Genomic DNA, 19715 nt, shown 5'->3' with positions numbered 1-19715 from the left:
GCTCATAAAAATTGCATGAAATAAAGTGTTAAGCATCACTTATCATGCTTGGCACCCATTTACTACCTCTTCACAGACTGGCTGTTTTTGGGCTGAAAGATATAACCTTAAAAAGGCTCAGATAGTAACGTTAGCTGAGTTAACTTACCTTTAGCATCTTTCTGCTTACCTAAAAGACTGACTGCCTTTCTCTGCGCAAACTTCAAGCCAATTTTCAGGCTTACTGTGGTCTCAGTATAGCTTTCATTTAATGTAGTAATGGCAAAATCCTGCATGGCATGCTGTGACGCGCTAAGAACTTGAGCAGTGCTCAGAGTCATGTCGGCACCTGTGTGCGTACCTCCATGGTTTCACATTTTTAAACGCTGCGTGACGCAACTCAGTGCATCCAGTGTGCAACAGCCTTTAAAGTGGTCTAAATGGAATGTCACATGACTGTGTGCAATGGTATCTAGACAATTCAGTTGAATTCTAGAACTGCATTTAGAATTCCAGACACAAAAAGCTTCGCTCTGCCATTGAGAGTGTTGGGGCCAGAATGGGACAGGCAGCACACAGAGGGGAGGAAGAGGAGGAACCAGAGGGAGAAGGATGAAGAAGCAGAAGGCGGGGAGCGAAGGTCCTCTTTCATGTTCGATATTGTGCATAAATTATTCAGGCCCCTCGGTGTGGCAGCAGTGGGGCGTCTGCAGAATGAATTGGCCTGTCTTAGGCTGGGGTTAGAAGAGCACTTTTAATCATTCACCAGCCCAAATATAGCCCACGGGCGACAGGTCGCCCCGCTCACCCAGGTACCCCCAGACAAAGGCAGGAAACGGGCAAGTTTGTCCTGGATAGGAGTCTTGGCAGACTGGCTTAGAGCAGTTAATTTCTCCAGAGAACGCAGACCTGTGAAGCGACAGGAAGAAGTAGCTGGCCTGGGTTGATATTGAACCACTGGAACAGAGGTTTGGATTTGAGAGTGAGAGGGAAAAGATATATCGTGGTTGACATTTCAACAGCTTGTATCTCCATTGTTTTGGTGTTTGTCCATTTATTTATCTATCTCTCATTTGAAAAAGCCTGCTGCCTTTTACATTGTGAGAAAATTTCATGATGAATGGACAAATGGAAATGACCCAAAATGACTTGGAATAAAATGACTTTGCATTAACAAATATTGAAGTTAAGAATGTTTTCCAGCTTCTTTCCATTTTGGAGGCCTCTCACTAATTCTAATGGAAGAAAATGAGAGTTCATTATGATGGAATGCGAAATGCCTCATGTCGATACTAATTTCATTGATGAAGACAGTGGCTTATTTTATCGATTGGCAGGATGTAATTTCCTGGCCAAGGCATCCCTAGGTGCATGACGGTGGGACCGCGGCCGTGAGGTTGATTAGATGGCCGTGAGTGGGAGGGTGTGCGAGTGTGAAAGCGAAAGAAAGTGGAGTCTCTGTGATGAGCTTCCTCCACAAGTTCCTGTCACTAAGGGTCCCACTTGCCTTTTCTTCTAATTAAAGCCACACTGGGGAGCCATTATAAGATTGTATCTGACCACAGGCTACGAAAGAACGACATGTTTCATTAGGACATTGCTGCTCGGTGGGAGATTTCCTTTTTACCCTGCCACATTTCTCTCCATACAAACCTCATACCTTATATTCAGGCATGTACGAGTTTGCTGTTACACATTTCGGCATACAGGAGTCACCAGCTGGCGCGGCCCTAATGAACGTCTCACACTTGAATGTCCCAGCATGGTCCCAGCTTCAATTAATTCATTCCCATGGCTGTTAAAGAAAAGTGCATCTAATTGTCAAAGCGGCTAATTGATTAACGGATGGGTGAAGTGTAAAATGGCGAGGGATTGGTCACGCCGTTGCCTTGGCAATGTTAATGAGCGTAGCCAACACGGGGGTCGAGGTCACATCTTTTTACCCGGGCCGAGATTGCATCACCGACATTCCGACCGGAGCTGTCTGCGTATGCATAATGAGCAAAACATTCACAATTACACACTGTAAAACTGCATCTTCTATTCTTGCCTTTTCATTTAATGGCTGTATTATCAAATAGATAAAGAGGAAATTGCCGAGGAAGAATTCATTCACATGACGTATTCTGTGCCCTTTCATTTTTCTTATGCAAACACCTACATTTCTGTCTTGGATAGAAATGTGTGTGTTTTTTTTTTTGGTGTGTCTGTGTGTAAATGTATGAGTATCAAATATAATCACTTACTGGTAAGGGTTTTGAACATGGACTAATAGCACTAATAAGAAAACAGGTAATTACAAATCAGCTCAATGATTCATTGGAATTAATTTAATGGGATTCAGATCTGATATGTAAAAGAACTCTAGAGAAAAACAGAATGCATCTTAAACAACCTGCACTGGCCTACAAGCACCCTGCGTCTGTTTCTCTGCCCCTGTGTGTATGATGCAAATGCAATAACGTTTCTGTCTTTTTTTTTTTTTTACATAATTTTAAACCTCCAGGTGCCCTTTGCATTGTGTGTAAATGTTCTGATGAATGCACGAATAGAAATGCCCCAAAATTACTTGCAATAAAATCTTTTTACATTAACATTTTTACATCTATAATGCACATTGGGCACATACATATTATATGTATTATATATACATATAGGTACTTATTCATTATTGTTCAAAAGTCAGACCCCACCCCTCATTTATTGCATTTCTAGTCAAAACAGCCATTAACTAGAGGTTATTCATTTTCCAGAATTAGGAAAAAAGCAGGAAAAAAAAACAGAAAATTACATAACAACCAAATATAATGTCATTTTTTCAACATTTATAGACTTTTAGTTATTGAAAGAATTCTGCTATATTTCCACACTTCCACAGTTCAGTCTTAGAAATTGGTTGCATTTTCTGCTTCTCACAAACAGAGTAGTCTCGAACACATTCAATGATGCTGAGGTCTGTTGGTCTTTTCTCTTTTTCTTCCTTTTCTCAGTAATGGCTTCTTAGCAGCTACACATCCAATCAGAACTAGTTGTCTTCATACAGTGGATTTTTCCAGATCTGAAGCAAAAGTGGAGCTTGATTTTCTCTTATTCTCAAAGATGAAAGCTTTAAGAGCTGTTTATCCGATGGGAACAGTTTTGGTGGTCTACCTGGTCTTGCATGGTTGCTAGGAGTTCCATTTTCTCCTTATTTTTTTTTTTACTCTTGTTTTGGAATCTCCTGTTTTTTTATTTTGACTTTAATCAGCCTTATCTATGAATTTCTTAGAAATATGTCCTGAAAAAATTACATTTTACATATTGATCAGAAATTTAAATAAATTAGTGGGGACTTTTGCACAGTACTCTACATATAAGTACATTCTTACATACTATGTAAAGCGTCCTTGGGTTTGTGAAAGGGGCTATATAAATTCAACTATAAATTGAAAAATAAAAACACTGGTGGCCCACAGATTTGTTGGGATTTTTTAAATATTGCCCTTTCAGTGGTTCAATTTGACACCCCTGGCCTAGAGGTACTTACACATATATAACACAAATGTACATCCTGAATTCGTACAAAAACAGTGCTGTGTGTGTGTTAGGATGTGCTGCTGCTGGGAGAGGAGCTGGTGTCTGAGCCGTATTACTGCCAGCTGGAGGCGGAGACGTGTCGCGTGTTCACTGAGCAGCTGGGCCGCTTTGCCCTGGTGGGAGAGTCTCTCAGCATGGCGGCCGCAAAACGCCTCAAACTGCTGCTGTTCGCCCCCGCCTACTGCTCCACGCTGGAGTACAGCATCCGCGTCTACTGCACAGATGACACACAGGACCTCATCAAGGTAAGTACAGCCCAAGTTTTTCTTCTCTTCTTCTTGCTCTTAGGGAGTTTTCCCACCCTCAGTGATCCTCAGTGATGCTTACTAAGGGGCTGGACCCACATTTCTGGAAAGACAGTGTTGGAGAAAGCGCTGAAGAAACTGAATTAAATTGGACGCACTGGTTCTCATTAAGCAACAGTCAAAGATGACGAAGCTGTTTCATTATTGTGGAACGGTATAGTGTTGTTTAGTATGGTATATAGTGCAGTGTGTTCTCACATATTCTTTTAGATTGTAAGCTCCTCAGACAAAAATTAGTAACCTTGCGTGTTAAAAGCGCTAGAAACTTCAAGCTCCTGCAGATGGCATGGTACGAGGATGATCGGGCTATAAATACCTGTGGGGTGTCCAACAGGATTCATAGATTGAGAAAAGGTGGTACAGTGCAGTGAACGTCTCATTCGATGTGTGGAAAATGGGTCGCAAAGCAGATGTTAATGATTGGCAAAAAGGAGTGACTGCATTTGAGCGTGTCAAAGGCCACAGTGGGAAGAAAGTAGCTGAATTTGCAGGTGTATTGAAGCATGCGGTCATACGGGTCAACCAGCAGTGGCAAAAGTCCCAGTCTACAGGGAATTCTCATCAGAATTGTGGCTGAAAGATGAAAATGACGGACAGGGACTGCTGACATGTTTCGTGTCTTGTGATTGAGTGGTCCTTCAGAAATTGGTTGTGAAGAACCTGCGTTGACTTCTAGAAGCAGTTCTTGACTGCAAGTAAAGCAATTTTTATTCACAAGCTCCCTGGACAAAAAATTACTCACCTTGCATATTCAAGGTGGTGACTAATTCAAATGTAGTTAATCTATATAGCACTAATACAGTGTTCTACAATTACATGTTGCCTTCCTACTGATTTTCTAACTCCAAGTGCCAACAGTGTATCAGTAATTGATCACGTTCTTGCTTTATTTTGATTGTGGCTTTAAAATAAAAAAAAAGAAAAAATATAACAATAACTAACTGGCATAAAAATGAAAATGGCAAAGAAACAATATGATCAAACACAACAAAGAACAAACAGACTCCAAAAATCAAAGACAATCATGGCTAATATACATATATCAACTAAACAAGACACAGGTGAAATAAAAAATACTGGCCAAAAATATACCCTTTTAAAAAAGTGTGTTCTGATTGGTTGATATGTTGGTTTAAAGAGCGCTGTTTGGTTGCTATGTTGGTCTAGTGAGTGCTGATTGGTTGTTGATCTGTTGGTGTAATGAGCAATGTTTGGTTGCTATGTTGATCTAGTGAGTGCTGATTGGTTGTTGTGATGTTGGTGTAACGAGCACCTTTTGGTTGCTATGTGGGTCTAGTGAGTGCTGAATGGTTGTTGATATGTCGGTGTAATGAGCGCTGTTTGGTTGCTAGGTTGGTCTAGTACATGCTGATTGGTTGCTATGTTGGTGAGGTGAGTCGTAATTTGTATCTAAGGGCAGTGACTGGTGATTGGTTGACATTGTTGTGTGGTAAGTACTGATTGGGCAGGTTACCGTTCTGTTCTGTTTCCATCTGTTTTCCGTTCGGCTGCCTCTCTCCCGGCTGTGCTATTTCAGCTTCTCCTTCTGAACGGATGAAGAATAATCAGGAGCTAATGCCAAAGCTGGCTCCCTGGAGGAGTGCGTCTGAGTAGCCTGTTAAGATTTCATTTGCATGGTTAATTAGTAAATGAAAAAGAGAAGCTCTGTGGCTGCGGCCTCGCGGTCACCACGAGAGACCTCAGCTGAGCACTAGCCACTCCAACCACACACAGCCTGCCAGAGAGAGAAAGAGAGAGAGAGAAGAAAGAGAAAGAGAGAGGGAACCAGAAAGAGACAGCATGAAAGTAAGAAAGATGGAATGAAGGAGAGGGCTGGAAAGAAGAGAAAGTAGGAAGGATGGTGGGAGTCAGAGAGAGAGAGAGGGAACGCGTGAGACAGAGTGAAAGTGAAAAAGAAGGAGAGCTTGGGTGCCAGTATTGGCCTGGTGGGCTTAAATGGAGCTGTTAGTCTTGCAGAGTTTAGAGGATTAGGGGTCCTGGAGCTGGATTTAAACCCACAGCTCTGGCCCAGGCCTTATGTAGGAAATTTGGGAGAACACTGGCCTTTCCAGAAGAAACCGCTACAGCCTGACATTTGAGCTATTAATGTGAGAGGGTTCCTCAGTCCGGCACTGTTTGAAATGTTCCCAACAACTATTCCTTACATTGGAAACTCAGAAGCAAACACTGACACAGGAAGTAGGAATCATCTACTAATCACTGTTCCCTACATTGGGAAACCACAGTATTCCAGAAACTTCCTACCTTTAGTCCTACACTCTCAGAAAAAAGGTACAAAACTGTCACTGGGGCAGTACCTCTCTTGCTTCTTGTCACTGGGGTGGTACCCTCAAGGGTACATCTCAGTACCTTAAGTCAGGGAACATATCTGTGCCATAATCCATTGAAATTATATTTTCTAAGTTGTATTGACTCCACACACCCCGTCTCGTCTCCAGGCTTTTTATTTTATTGTTCTGTTTTAAAACATTAGTTTATGAAAAGGTACAAATACGAACTTTTTACCTGAAAGAAACCTATTTAAAGTACTGTTGTACCTTTGAGGGAACATTTAAATTGTTTGTACCTCGATGAATGAAAAGTGTACCTGCGCAGAACCTTTATTTCTAACAGTGTAGTTAAGGTCTAGATTCTTTTCCTGCAGATTCTCACATAAGCAAAATTGATCTCCTCATCTTACAGCATCTCCGAATAGGAAACAATACTCAGTTGAAGTTGATAATTAATTTGTTACATCTGTTACCAAGCAACCAATGATACATGCTCAGCTGGAGATGTAATGATCAAGAAATATAAACAAAATATGTTAGTTACTTAGATGGCAAGACAGCTACTGATGTAAAAAAAAAACTAAAGCGAGATGAACCAGAAGTTTGAAAAAGCCACGCTTATGTCATTTTTCCTAATAAGCAGCCACACATTCAGCTCATCTCAGTATTCGCTCCCATTTCTGCAATATATTTTTACAGGTTTTTGTATTAACATTTTAATACTCATAACATCTTAACATGTTCAAATTAACCCTTTGGAGCCTAAGGGCATTTTCTTCATTTTTGCATATATTCTTAAATATTTAACTATTTATTTAATACTTAAATAAGTTATATTTAAATATAAATATAACCCAATACCTACATATTACATATCAAAATGTTCAGAACAATCTCAGCTGTTTAAAGCTGAAAAATTGAAGTCTGGTTTTAAAATGCTTAATATCTCTTGTGAAAACATAGCTTTACTCATCTAGACTCATTGTTTTGGTGCTTTACCAAAGTCATAGGTTCACAAAAGTAGTGGAATGTATGAATAAAATAGTAGATAAATGTTGTCATCATCACTTTTTTCAAAACCGCTGCAGCAACTTTAGCAGCTGTAAACCTTTTACACACCGTTTCATGTCTGTGTTCGAGGCAACTGGACAAAAAATGGAAGGTTACCAATGTAATGTGTAAGTCCTGAGTGTCCATTGGTCAGTTTCACACAAAATATAGACTGACAAACCAATTACAGGCAGATGACGGACACATGAATCCACTAGTTACACACTGGGAGAGGCAGATGGCATGAATCCCAACTTGTCTTTGTTGGCTCATGAGTCACGTACCATCTCATGATAAGATGGAGTGGAAAGGACGACTCTATAGATTCAGGAACTTTTTGAACCTAATTTCTGTGCTGAATTATAACAAAGATAATAATAGAAACACTGAGAAACATCTAATTTGACTTGCCAGCACGTTCTGCAACCCCAGAGGGTTAAACACATGCAAGTAATAAGAGGGAAAGAGGGAAAACGTGTGTACAGTGTCTAGGATTTTCTGAAGTACAGAGTTAGAAAAAAAACATGACTCTCACTTGTGAAACCGCCACTTTCCTATATGAATATACAGCATTTAATGCTAGTTCATGCTAGTCCTTACAGAAAAGTCACGTTATTTCATGTGTAAAATGTGTAACAACCATGTCTTTACAAGTAATCACTTGGTTTTTCACTTTTGGACCCGTTTTCAATGTAATCACATGTTATTGACATGTAATAACACATTTTTTAACATGAATTATGGAAAAAAACATGTTTACAGGTAAAGATGTTTTTTTACATGAAAATATCCACTGATGTCTATTTACATCTAAATAATTCAATTTCATTTTAATAATTCATGAAAAAAGACAAACAACTTTGAAATATAAATCACAAAATGCTATGAAATGCAATTTTGTCTGTTTAGTAAAAAGTTATAATTATATTAAATTATATTAATTACACAGTAATATTATAAATCAATTAACTGATTTTATTATTATTATTATTATTATTATTATTATTATTATGTGAATAAATGTAGCAGCATGTTGTGCTGGTTCATGCTAGCCCTCACAGAAATGTCACACATTTCATAGAAGAAATGTGCGAAAACACATGTATTCACTAGTAATCATATGGTTTTTCACATGTGATCACATTTTTTCACTTTTGAACGTTTTCAATGTGATCACATGTTATTTCCATGTAATAACACATTTGTAACATGTCAATTGTGCAAAAAACACATTTACAAGTAACGATGTGTTTTTGTACATGAAAATATCCACTGATGTCAAATTATTATATCTTAATAACTCAACTAATTATTATTAAATACTTTTTGCTTTCAAATTAGCAGCTTCTTGATCTTTGGTGCAGAACTCTATGTAAAATTCTAATAAAGAATAACTTTCAACTTTGTGGTTTGCTGTTAATTAAGAAGTCACTCACCAATTAACAAACATTCCAAAGTTTAAGTCATCGATATCAAATTACCACTACAAAGCTTTTTAGAAAACGTAACCCTGGGCAGTAATATAACATTATTACATACACAAATAAACATAAATGCAGTAAAAACTAACAAGAATGTCTGGATTTCAAAAAAGTTGAGATGGTTAAAAGAACAGGTTTGGTTTCTCTTTTCCTCCATGCAGTCTTCTTTCACAAATAGTACTGATCATGCCAAAGTAATCAAATTGAATCATGATGAAAGTCAAGATTTCATGATGTGCTGGAAGAACTTTTATCTGATCACATCATTAGGGGGTCAGGAGTTTCAGCCCCTACGGTAAAAAGTGAACAGGGGGTAGTTTTGCGCAGGCTTTATCAGCAGCTAACGGCTAACAACGGCCCACTGCAGCTCACGACCTTGACCTCTCTCACAGTCAGCTTGGCCTCAGCCCCAGGTGCCAGAGGCTGCCCTGAGGGAGCTTCCTCCGCAAGAACGTGACACTCGGGCAGTGCGCCGCCGTCCACCGGTCTAAGTGCATTTACTGCGCTCCTCACGCATGCACACACAGACAGCTCGCTGTGGTAAGCCACAGTAGCCTCATGAGGGATGTAGTCTTTTCTTACAGGCTGATTTAGAGAGAGTCTTGTAGCGTGGCAACGTAGGCTGTGTGTGCTGATCACTGTCAGGCTGAGATTGCTCACTTTCTATCTCCCTGGAGAGGGTTATGAGCTGAGATCTTCACACACCCTTCCACAGACATGGAAGTGATTGCAACGAATCAAGCTTCCTTGCTTGCATGCGAGTCATTTTAGTATGAAGCTCCAAATTCTCATGGTCGTTACCAACCTTGGTCATAAAAGAAGTAAGCAAAAATGAAAAAAATACAACTAACTACTGCTAAAGCTAATCACAATGGCATAGGATTGTCTGGATGAAATATGTATACAATATAAACAATTATACAACAGTTAGTTCTGGCCACGCAAGCTGATTGGTTGAGAAGCATTCTACATTTTTTTGTCACAAACACTGTATCACAGCTGTAGGAGACGCTCAAAAAATTTGAACGTTTTTACTTCTTACTTTGTACAAACAGAAAATCGTTACTTTTAAGATCACATTTGACCGACAGCCGATTTGGTCAGACTCTGAAGATGAGACTACACTAAATTCCCAAACTGTCATCACCACTGAGTAGCTTCTCAGTCAGCAGCTGTGACAGAAGAACAGCTAAACAACCTGGAATCAGCCAGAAATGAACCCAATACCATTCACCAAACGTGTAGTCTGATCTTCAGAGTCTGACCAAATCGGACTGAGCCATAAAGCTGCTGCAATAAAAAACAAAAAAGTTGCTCAGCGATGATGACAGTTTGGGAATTTAGTGTAAGGAGCTGGAGAACAAACTGCCGGCTGTGCAGCGAGTGAGCGGAGCTCGTTACTCTGAGGTAGCAACAAGCTGCTTGTTAAGGAACTATAATTTGGTGGAAGGAACTGCGAACATTAAAGCATATTAAAAGCCACATTTACAGCCCAGTTTATTTATTTCTTACCTTATTTATTTAGCTGTTGTATAAAAGCAATAGAACACTCGAGTTTGTGTGTTATCGCTATAACATCACGGCTGTCATGATCTACGGCAATCACGATAACACAGTCCCTCTTGTGTTCTGTTGCTTAAACACAAAGCAGAACATAAGACTTTGTAAAATGAAAGACTGGCTGAAGGGCTATAATCAGACAAACAAGACACAGGTGAAAAGAATAATCTGATGGTGCCAGAGTAGAGTTAAAGCAACAGTTTCCCAACTCCATATATATCAGCCTAGATACAGTTAGTTTATTAGCTTTGCTTCTTTAGAATTACACTGGAACTATGAAGCTAATAATGCTAACAAGTAATTAAAGCTTATACCCTCAAAATTAGCATTGTGCAAACTGCATGTCAAAGACATCAGTTGTTAAGTAATCTCAAATAAGCATGCTTATGGTTTACGGCACTGTATGATGCACTAGTGTCTTAAAAATTAACGTAAGTACATTGTATGGCTGTTGCTAGTTTATTCCTGTGGTATCCCAGGTGGTTGCTATGGTGTTGCTAAGTAGTTGGTGTGGTATGTACAGTGGTTGCCAAGGTGTTGCTAGGCCAGTTCTATGGTGTATCTGGTGATTGCTAAAGTATTGCTAAGCAGTAGATATGGTGTGTACAGTGGTTGCTAAGGTGTTGCTAGGCTGTTGCTTTGGTATCCCAACTTGTTCTTAAGGTGTTTCTCAGCCATTGCTATGGCGTTCCTGGTGGTTGCTAGGCAGCTGGTGCGATATGTATGGTGGTTACTACGATGTTGCTAGGTCATTGCTATGGTATTCCAGGTGGTTGTTCAAGGTGTTGCTAGTTCATTCCTGTGGTATGCCAGGTGGTTGCTAAGGTATTGCTAAGCAGTAGGTATGGTATGTACAGTGGTGGCTAAGGTGTTGCTATGCCTTTGCTATGGTGTCCCTGGTGGTTGCTAAGGTGTTGCTACACAGTTGGTATGGTATGTACAGTGGTTGCTAAGCTGTTGCTATGGTATCCCAAGTTGTTCTTAAGGTGTTTCTAGTGGTACAGTGCTTGCTATGGGGTTGCCAGGCCATTGCTATGGTAGCCCAGGTGGTGGCTGAGGTGTTGTTAGGCCACTACTGTGGTGTGCCAAGTGGTTGCTAAGATGTTGCTAGGCTGTTCCTATGTCATCCTAGTTGATTGATAAGGTGTTGCTAGGCCATTGCTATGATATCCTAGGTAGTTGCTAAGGTGTTTCTAGGCCGTTGCTATAGTATCCAATGTGGCTGCTAAGGTGTTGCTAGGCTGTTGCTATGGTATCCAATGTGATCACTAAGATGTTGCAAGGCTGTTGGTGTGGTATCCAATGTGCTATATGTATATATGTAAGTAATGTCTATAAGGGGCAACTTTGAGATATTATTTGTCATATTTGTCAAGCCAAAGTTTATAAATTTTTTTGGCCAAACCATAATTTTAACTGTACCATGGCACCACATTACTATTATTACTTTCACCTGTGTCTTGTTTAGTTAGTATATATAGAGTCTTAAGTTTGGGGAGCTGGGGGGCTGTAAATTGAGTGCGGCACTAGGACACATTTCTCTCTGACTGGGTTCCTGTAAAGGCACAGCTCCTGATTTATAGTGATTGACTGTAGATCATTATGCTAATCACTGCTAGCACGAAAAGTGAGTTGCTTGAATTTGCATTCCAGTGCAGACAGCATAAGATCCAACATCGTTATTTCTCTCTCGTCCTCCATCGCTTCGTCTCTGGCGAAGTGTTAATTGTTTTATGGACTGTAATGATTGCCATCAGGCATTGCACACGTAGATACACTCACACGTGTGCACACATCTCACCATGATTCCAAATTAGCTTAAAAGATAATAATGTGCTGGCGATGGGATAAACACCCGTGTAATTTTGGAGGGTGTAATGGTTTTGCCGTTGCCTTGGGGCAGCTGAGCTGACAACTTGCTACCTGGTATCTCTTATTTTCTCCCAACTCTTTCTACCTCAACCTCTCTCTCTCTCTCTCTCTCTCTCTCTCTCTCCCTGCCTCCCTCACTCCTGTCATTCAACAGCGGTATGTCTTCAGTCCAGCAGCTCAGCAGGAACAGCTTTCTTTCATCTCCCAATTAAGGACGATTAAAAACAGTGTAATTGTCTTTGATCGTGAGTGTGTGGTGACGCCCGGGAGTCGGTGACATTTTCCTCAATATGCTAGCGGCCTTACGGGACCAATTAGATCAATATTTAACGTGCAGCTTGTTCTTCTCTAGAGCTGCCGGTCGTGTAGACTGGACGTGACATAGAGTCTCTTTCCTCACTGCCCTGCCTGTAACTGGACCCGAATGAGAGCTGTTGCCTTGGCTTGGTGTGAGTTTGAGTGCCGTAACTAGGATCTTACAAGCCCTCCTGCAACATGATCAATTTAATGATTAAAAAATGGTAATTAATGTAATTTGATTGCTTTTGCTATGTCTCAAACAGGTTAATGCTAGCAAGTATACACTGTATAGTTGTTGCTAGGCCATTTCGGTGGTGTCCCAGGTGACTGCTAAGGCAATACTGGTTGCTACGGTATCCTAAGTTGTTGCTAAGGCTGTTGCTAGGCCATTGCTATGGTGTTGCTAAGCAGTTGATGTGGTATGTACAGTGGTTGCTAAGGTGTTGCTAGGCCATTGCTATGGTGTCCCTGGTGGTTGCTAAGGTGTTGCTAAGCAGTTGGTGTGGTATGTACAGTGGTTGTTAAGGTGTTGCTAGGCCGCTGCTATAGTGTCCTACGTAGTTGCGAAGCTGTTGCTATGTTATTCCAAGTCTTGGCTAAGGTGTGGATAGGCTGTTGCTATGGTATCCCAAGCGGTTGCTAACGTAATGCTAGGCCACTGCTATGGTATCCCAGGTAGTTGCTAAGGTGTTGCTTGGCTGCTGCTATGGTATCCCAAGTGGTTGCTTGGGTTTTGCTAGTCCATTGCCATGGTATTACAGGTAGTTGCTATGGTGTTGCTAGGCCATTGCTACGCTATGTAATTTGCTTGCTAAGGTGTTGCTAGACCATTGCTATGGTATCACAGTTAGTTGCTAAGGTGTTGCTAGGTCATTGCTATGGTATCCCAGGTAGTTGCAAAGGTGTTGCTAGTCCCTTGCCCTGATATTACAGGTGGTTGCTATGGTGTTGCTAGGACATTGCTATGGTATCCAATTTTCTTGCTAAGGTCTTGCTAGGCTGTTGCTATGGCGTCCCAGGTGGTTGATAATATGTGTATATATACATGTACTAGAAAGTAAGTAATGGCTATGAGGGACACCTTTGTGATATCATTTGTCTCATTTGTCAAGTCATTAGCGTTATTAATGGAAAAAAAATAATGGCTAATGATTGAAGTATATTATACTAGTATATTATTTATATATTATTTATATAAGTATATTATTTCACTGCATAGTGTACTGCAGTCTGTAGGAATGACTGCATGTTTCTATGCTAAACCCCATTATAGTTAAAGTACATATACACTTTTTTTTAAATAAATGTTGTCAGCACATTTCAGATAAAAAGCACCTCACAAACCTGGCTTGTAACTTACTGAGTCACATATATTTAGCAGGTTGAAGATGCTCCACATGCTTTTAACACTCAACTTACTGTGCATTATTGAAAGGGAGGAAACTGTCATGGCCCTTACCAGCACAATCTCACTGAGGCATGTATGTTTGCATGCACAAATGGCATTTAGGTGAAATAAAGGCCCTAAACACAACCTATGTAAGCAGGAAAATACAGATGGCTTAATGTGCTAAGCTTTTTGTGCCAATCTCAAGAATTAATTAAATAAATTCTGTCCTTGTGGTGTGTATGAAACTGGCACATGAGCGCAAGTTATTGACAGTTTGCATGGTGAAACGCAAAATGCTTGTGTTCCTACTGTATGCATTTGCAGTAAAAGTGGGTGGAGATATTATGCATGCAGGTGACTGTACATTCAGCTCAATTTATGAAAGTTTGAGTAGCGTCAATTTTGCTTCGATTTTCTCCTGCCTTCTAAAAGAAGCTGTAAATTTTCATGAGGGTCTCAAAAGATGTACAGAAAGCACAGTTTGCATGATAAGCTGCAGTTTAGTAAACTGAAGGTTAAATTCAGGTGCATTGTGGGCACATATAGTGAATGTAGGAAAGAGTGATAATGGGTTGCTATGAAAGAATGGGGCCTCACATCAGTCACACCGTTTAGTCCGACGGTCGTTGTTGACGTCTGCACTGCGGCGCTTTGTTGTTCAATTGAAAGAATCGTTTTCCATTGCAGTAAAACGTCCTAACGTGCCATTCTGCTGTTATTGATGTGGTTGATGTCTTTTCGTGCTTTTGTTGAGTGTTATGATAAAGGGTTGGGTGCTTTTATTTGGCGCTTTATCCAGCGAATCCCCTGAATTATAAAACTCGCTTCCGATGCAGCTTCCCTCAAATTTAGTTAGCACGGTGTCTAGACTGCAGATGAGATTTTTCCTCTCTATGACCACTCTGGATGTCTGTTAGCGTCTGGTGTTTCATATCTGCTGACTGAGCTCAGCGTGTGTGTGTGTGTGTGAGTACACACTCTCAAATTTGACCTTTGTCTAAAAACAGACTAATTGGCTGTGTGTGTGTTGTAGTGAGAGAGAGAGAGAGAGAGAGAGAGAGAGAGAGCAGTCAGAAAGTGCAGCATCAGCTCCGTAACGCCTCATGCTTTGAACGCTGACGTAAAGTTTAACAAGACAGGCGGCTTCATCATGGAAAGAGAGAGAGAGAGACAGACAGAGAGAGAGAGAGAGAGAGAGAGAGAGAAATGACACACCGCCACAGTGTTGCACTTACTTTTTCATGATGATTTATCAAGTGCAGAGTGCTGAAATCTCCCCCTCCTACAAACAACAAACTGTCTGTGTGTGTGTGTGTGTGTGTGTGTGTGTGTGTGTGTGTGTGTGTGTGTGTGTGTGTGTGTTTGTGTGTGGTGTGTGTGTGCGTGTTCCTACATTCACAGTTATTAATCAAGAAGGCTGTGGAAGAGTGGCTGATGGGCTCTCTCCATCAGAGAGAGAGAGAGAGAGAGAGAGAGAGAGAGAGAGAGAGAGCGAAAGAGGAGGAGTGAGAGAAGGGGAAAGAGAGTATTTGATAGACAGAGAGAAGGACAGAGAGAGAGAGAGAGGGAGAGAGGGAGAGAGGGAGGCCGATTGAGGGAGAGAGAGAACTAGAGAAAGGGGCAGAGAGAAGAGTAGAGAAAGAGAGAGAGAAATGAAGACAGGTAGGGGGAGACAAAAAGAGGAGAGACGAAAAAGGAAAAGGGAGACAATGGGAAAGACTAAGACAATAACAGAAAGAGAGAGGGAGAGAGAGAGAGAAATCAGGAAATGAGCAAGAAAGAAAGCAAGAGAAAAAGAAAGATAGAAACAGACAGAGAGAGGAGGGGAGGAGAAAAAGTGACAGAAAGACAGCAAGAAAGAGAAAGAGAGGGAGACAAAAACAGCTAAAGAGTGAAAGAAAGGAATAGAGAGAAACAGAGAAAGAGAGAAAGAAAGAGAAAGAGAAAGAGAGAGAGAGAGAGAGAGAGAGAGAGAGAGAGAGAGAGAGAGAGAGAGAAGGGTAAAGAGTGAAAGAGAATAGAGAATAATGCCATGATAATGAGAGAGAAAATCAGAAGAAGAGAGAAAGGAGAAAGAGTGGGAAGAGAAATGAAAAACAGAGAGGGAGAAAGAAAGAAAGAAAAGAGTGAGAGAGGAAGAAGGAGAAAGACAGAGAGAAGATGACCAAATAGAGAACGGGAGAGTAGAAAGAAAGAAAGAAAGAAAGAAAGAAAGAAAGAAATGGAGAGAAAAAAGAGAGCAAGAAAGCGAGGGAGAAAAGAAAAAGAAATAGAAAGAAAGAAGAAAGATACAGACAGATGTGATGAGAGGGTGACAGAAGTGGAGAGAAAGTGGAGAGAGAGAAATACAGAAGAAAGAGAGGGAGAGAAATAAAGAGGTACAGACAGAAGTGAAATGAGGGTGACAGATAGAGAGAGAGTGAGTCGTTAATGAGAAAGAGAGAGGGGGAGAGAGAGAGAGAGAGAGTAAGCGTTTATGAGAGAGATAGAGAGAGAGAGAGAGAGAGAGAGAGAGAGGGGGAGAGAGAGGTAAACGGTAAATAAAGCTCTCTGCCCGGCTGTTTAAACGTATGCAGACTCACATCTATAATGAACAACTGCAGGCGGCTTTACGTCATCATTCAAAGCGCCTGCTTGGCTTCAGTGTATTGTTTGTCAACTTAATGTAAAGGCCTCGTTCATCTGGCGCGTCACTTTCTCAGGCAGAGACTCAACTTTTAATCTGTTCTGAAAAATGCTGAACGCTGTGTTTGAGTCACGGCTTTAGTGGGAGACACTGATTGAAGCGCTGCGGTTATGTAACTGTATTGTACGAGTGGCTGGAATGATAATTAATTCATGGCTCATGTTAGTTTTATGGGATGTGATGGCTATCTGCTGTAGCTTACAGCTGGTCAGACGTTTAGGACAAAACAGAGATACAGGCTGCGAGTTCATAGAGCGTCTGAGTGCTGATGTGGGTACCAGCTGAAAGTGTGGACACACCTGTACACCACGCCTAAAAAAGGGGTTTTACTCTTTAACCATTTTAGAATAATAATGACGACATCTAGGCTACAAAATAACACATACAGAACTAGAGCTGCATTTCCAGAAGTACAGTAACATATCACAAAAAACAACATGTGTAAGGAGAGACTTAAATGTAGTAAAATGGAAAAAAGAAAACAAGGAAGAGAGAAAGAAAGAAAGAAAGAAAGAAAGAAAGAAAGAAGGACAAGAAAAAGAAAAAGAAAGGAGTCAAGGAAAAGAAAGAAAGACAGACAGAAAGAAGGAAGAAAGAAAAGGAGGACAGAAGAAAAAGAAAGAAAAAGAAATGAGCGTAAGATTCAATGAAAAAGAAAGAAAGAAAAAGAAAGAAGGTAAGGAGTCAAGGAAAAGAAAGCAAGACAGAAAGAAAGAAGGAAAGAAAAAAAGGAGGACAAAAGAAAAAGAAAGAAAAAGAAATGAGTGAATGACCCAATGAAAAAGAAAGAAAGAAAGAAAGAAAGAAAAGAAGGACAGAAGAAAAAGAAAAAGAAGGAAGAAAAAGAAAGGAGGGAAGGAGTCAAGGAAAAGAAACAAAGACAGAAAGAAATAAGGAAGAAAGAAAAGGAGGACAGAAGAAAAAGGAAGAAAAAGAAATGAGTGTAGTACTCAATGAAAAAGAAAGAAAGAAAAAAGAAAGAAAGAAAGAAGGACAGAAGAAAAAGAAAAAGAAGGAAGAAAAAGAAAGGAGGGAAGGAGTCAAGGAAAAGAAACAAAGACAGAAAGAAAGAATAAAGAAAGAAAGAAGGACAGAAGAAAAAGAAGAAAGAAAAAGAAAGGAGGGAAGAAGTCAAGGAAAAGAAAGAAAGGAAAGAAGAACAAGAAAAAAAGGAAGAAAAAGAAAGGAGGGGACAAGTCAAGAAAAATGAAGAATCAAGAGAGAAAGGCTGAGATGGAGAGAGAAAAAACAGAGGAAGAAAGAAAGAGGGTGAGAAAAGAAAGAAAGAAAAAAGAAAGAGAGATGAGGAGACAGAAAGAGGGAGAAAAGAAGGGAAGATTTTAAAAGAAAGAAAGCCTAAAACATGGGGTTTAGAAAACGTCATTGCATTATTGCATTAAATTATTAAAAAATATTGCACAAATACAAACTTAATGAAAATGAAAAATGGATCTATGACATGGTGTTTAAATGGACTGTCTGCATAATGCGGTTCGAGCCATATTAATTGTGTTTGAAGAAGAAAAAGAAAGAAAGAAAGAAAGAAAGAAGACTGTTGAAAAATTGGTAATGTTTATTCAGATTTTGAAACACACACATTCAATTCTGTGTACCTTAATGTTTGACTAATGGTCCTGATCCTTAGACCTCAGTTATCACTCAGGACACGAGGGCATGCAGAAATTTTGATATGAATTATTTCTCACTCGAAGCTCAATGAAGAAAGCAGAGAACTCTTTCTCAAAGTGCGAAACTTTCAATCCATTTGTGGTTCATAAGTAGAAGCGGAGATCTTTTTGAACAGTTATTATTGAGTGTACAGAACAAAAAATCTGGTAACGAACTCTGCTACATAACACTGACATATCTGTGCCATAAATATGTAATGGCAGACTTCATATGTTGTCAAGATAGTTAGAGTGTCAGGTTACCATTGTTATAACAGATGTCATAATGTGTGATGTTATGACAGCTTATATCACATGTGAATATCTGCTGTGTACTCTAGTCACACATAATGACGACAACCATTGTGACATCTGTCATGACAATCATCGCTGATGATGGCATCTCGTCCATATGGCATCTGCCATGACATGTTTACAGTATAGTTCTGTTAGTGCTGTATCTCGAAGTGTTACTAAACATGCTTTACACTTTTATCATGTTTTGTCATTTTTTGACTTTGAGAAAAGAGCAGAGTTGTCGACACAGAATGTAAATGTAATTCAACCATATAATTATTATTGATTATGTAATTACCTTTTAATAGCGCATCAAAATGAAGGTAATCACTCTAAACTTCCAGGGTTTAAACCAAGCCACTCTGTAAACTCTGATCTGTTCTTCTGGGTCCCTCTATAATCCAGTAAATGGCGTTTTCGTGCCTATTTGGGCCGCCCTGAACCGTGCTTCGCCGCGACCTCTCCTCGCTAAATAGCTTTTAAATGTTTTTTATTTCCCTGGCCGAGGACGTTTTGTTGTCTAAAAGTCGGGGCGGCTAACCTCCTTCTGTCAGAGGCAGGGAGGGAGATTAACTGTCCAAGCGTCTCTCCTTTTCCCAGATGGACTGCCGAGTGAGTCCAGCAGAAGCCGGGCGTGCGTCCGGCCGGCTGGACGAGCGCGAAAGGCCGGGGTTTGTTCGGGAGAGCCGCGGCCAGGCCTGCAGTAATCCCGTTATCTGTCTCTCTGAAGCTTAGCACTCTTCTGACCTCCAGACACAAACGTTAAGCCGCCTCTCCATCCTTCCTCGCTCGCTCTCGCTCTCTTCTTCTCTAAGTGTTCTTTTCACTCTTCTTCGTTGCCTCTCTACCTTTTCTTTCTTTTTTCTCTCTCTGCCTCACTTCTTTAAACACAAAGAAAAGGCAAGTTGTTTTTCCTAGGAGTGGGCGTGGCTTGTTTAAATTTGGTAGACTCATCTTAATATCTGGTTAATTGGTGGCCTGTGTAGTTTGGAATAAAACTAAAACAGGTGTCATAGGTGTCTGCCAACATACACGTGAGGTGAATGGATGCCACTAGAGGGCAGTGTCCAAACCAGAATGCACAGAAATGGAATCACTCTCCAAGAATTAATAATCACTTTGTGTCCTGCGCCCGTCCCTGGGGCCCCGATGAGAGCTGCTAAAACCAGCGGGAAGATTCCCAAACACCGCCAAGGTCATTGAGTGAATCCCAAACACCGCCAATCCCAAACACCGCCAGGAGTTTGGGACTCGCATCCTG

General features: G+C 40.5%; 1 protein-coding gene across 1 annotated transcript in view; it reads left to right on the top strand.

Moving 5' to 3' along the window:
• The window catches only part of unc5a (unc-5 netrin receptor A), a 157623-nt gene that overhangs the window by 114686 nt on the left and 23222 nt on the right, over positions 1-19715 (top strand). The window contains exon 12 of the mRNA XM_036589442.1: positions 3567-3800. Coding sequence (XP_036445335.1) covers positions 3567-3800 — 234 coding nt within the window. The remainder of the gene's footprint in view (positions 1-3566; positions 3801-19715) is intronic.

This window comes from Colossoma macropomum, unplaced genomic scaffold (assembly GCF_904425465.1).
Source record: "Colossoma macropomum unplaced genomic scaffold, Colossoma_macropomum, whole genome shotgun sequence".
NCBI classification, from domain to species: Eukaryota; Metazoa; Chordata; class Actinopteri; order Characiformes; family Serrasalmidae; genus Colossoma; species Colossoma macropomum.
The sequence above is the reverse complement of the archived record's forward strand: the minus strand, read 5'-3'. Positions and strand labels throughout refer to the sequence as shown.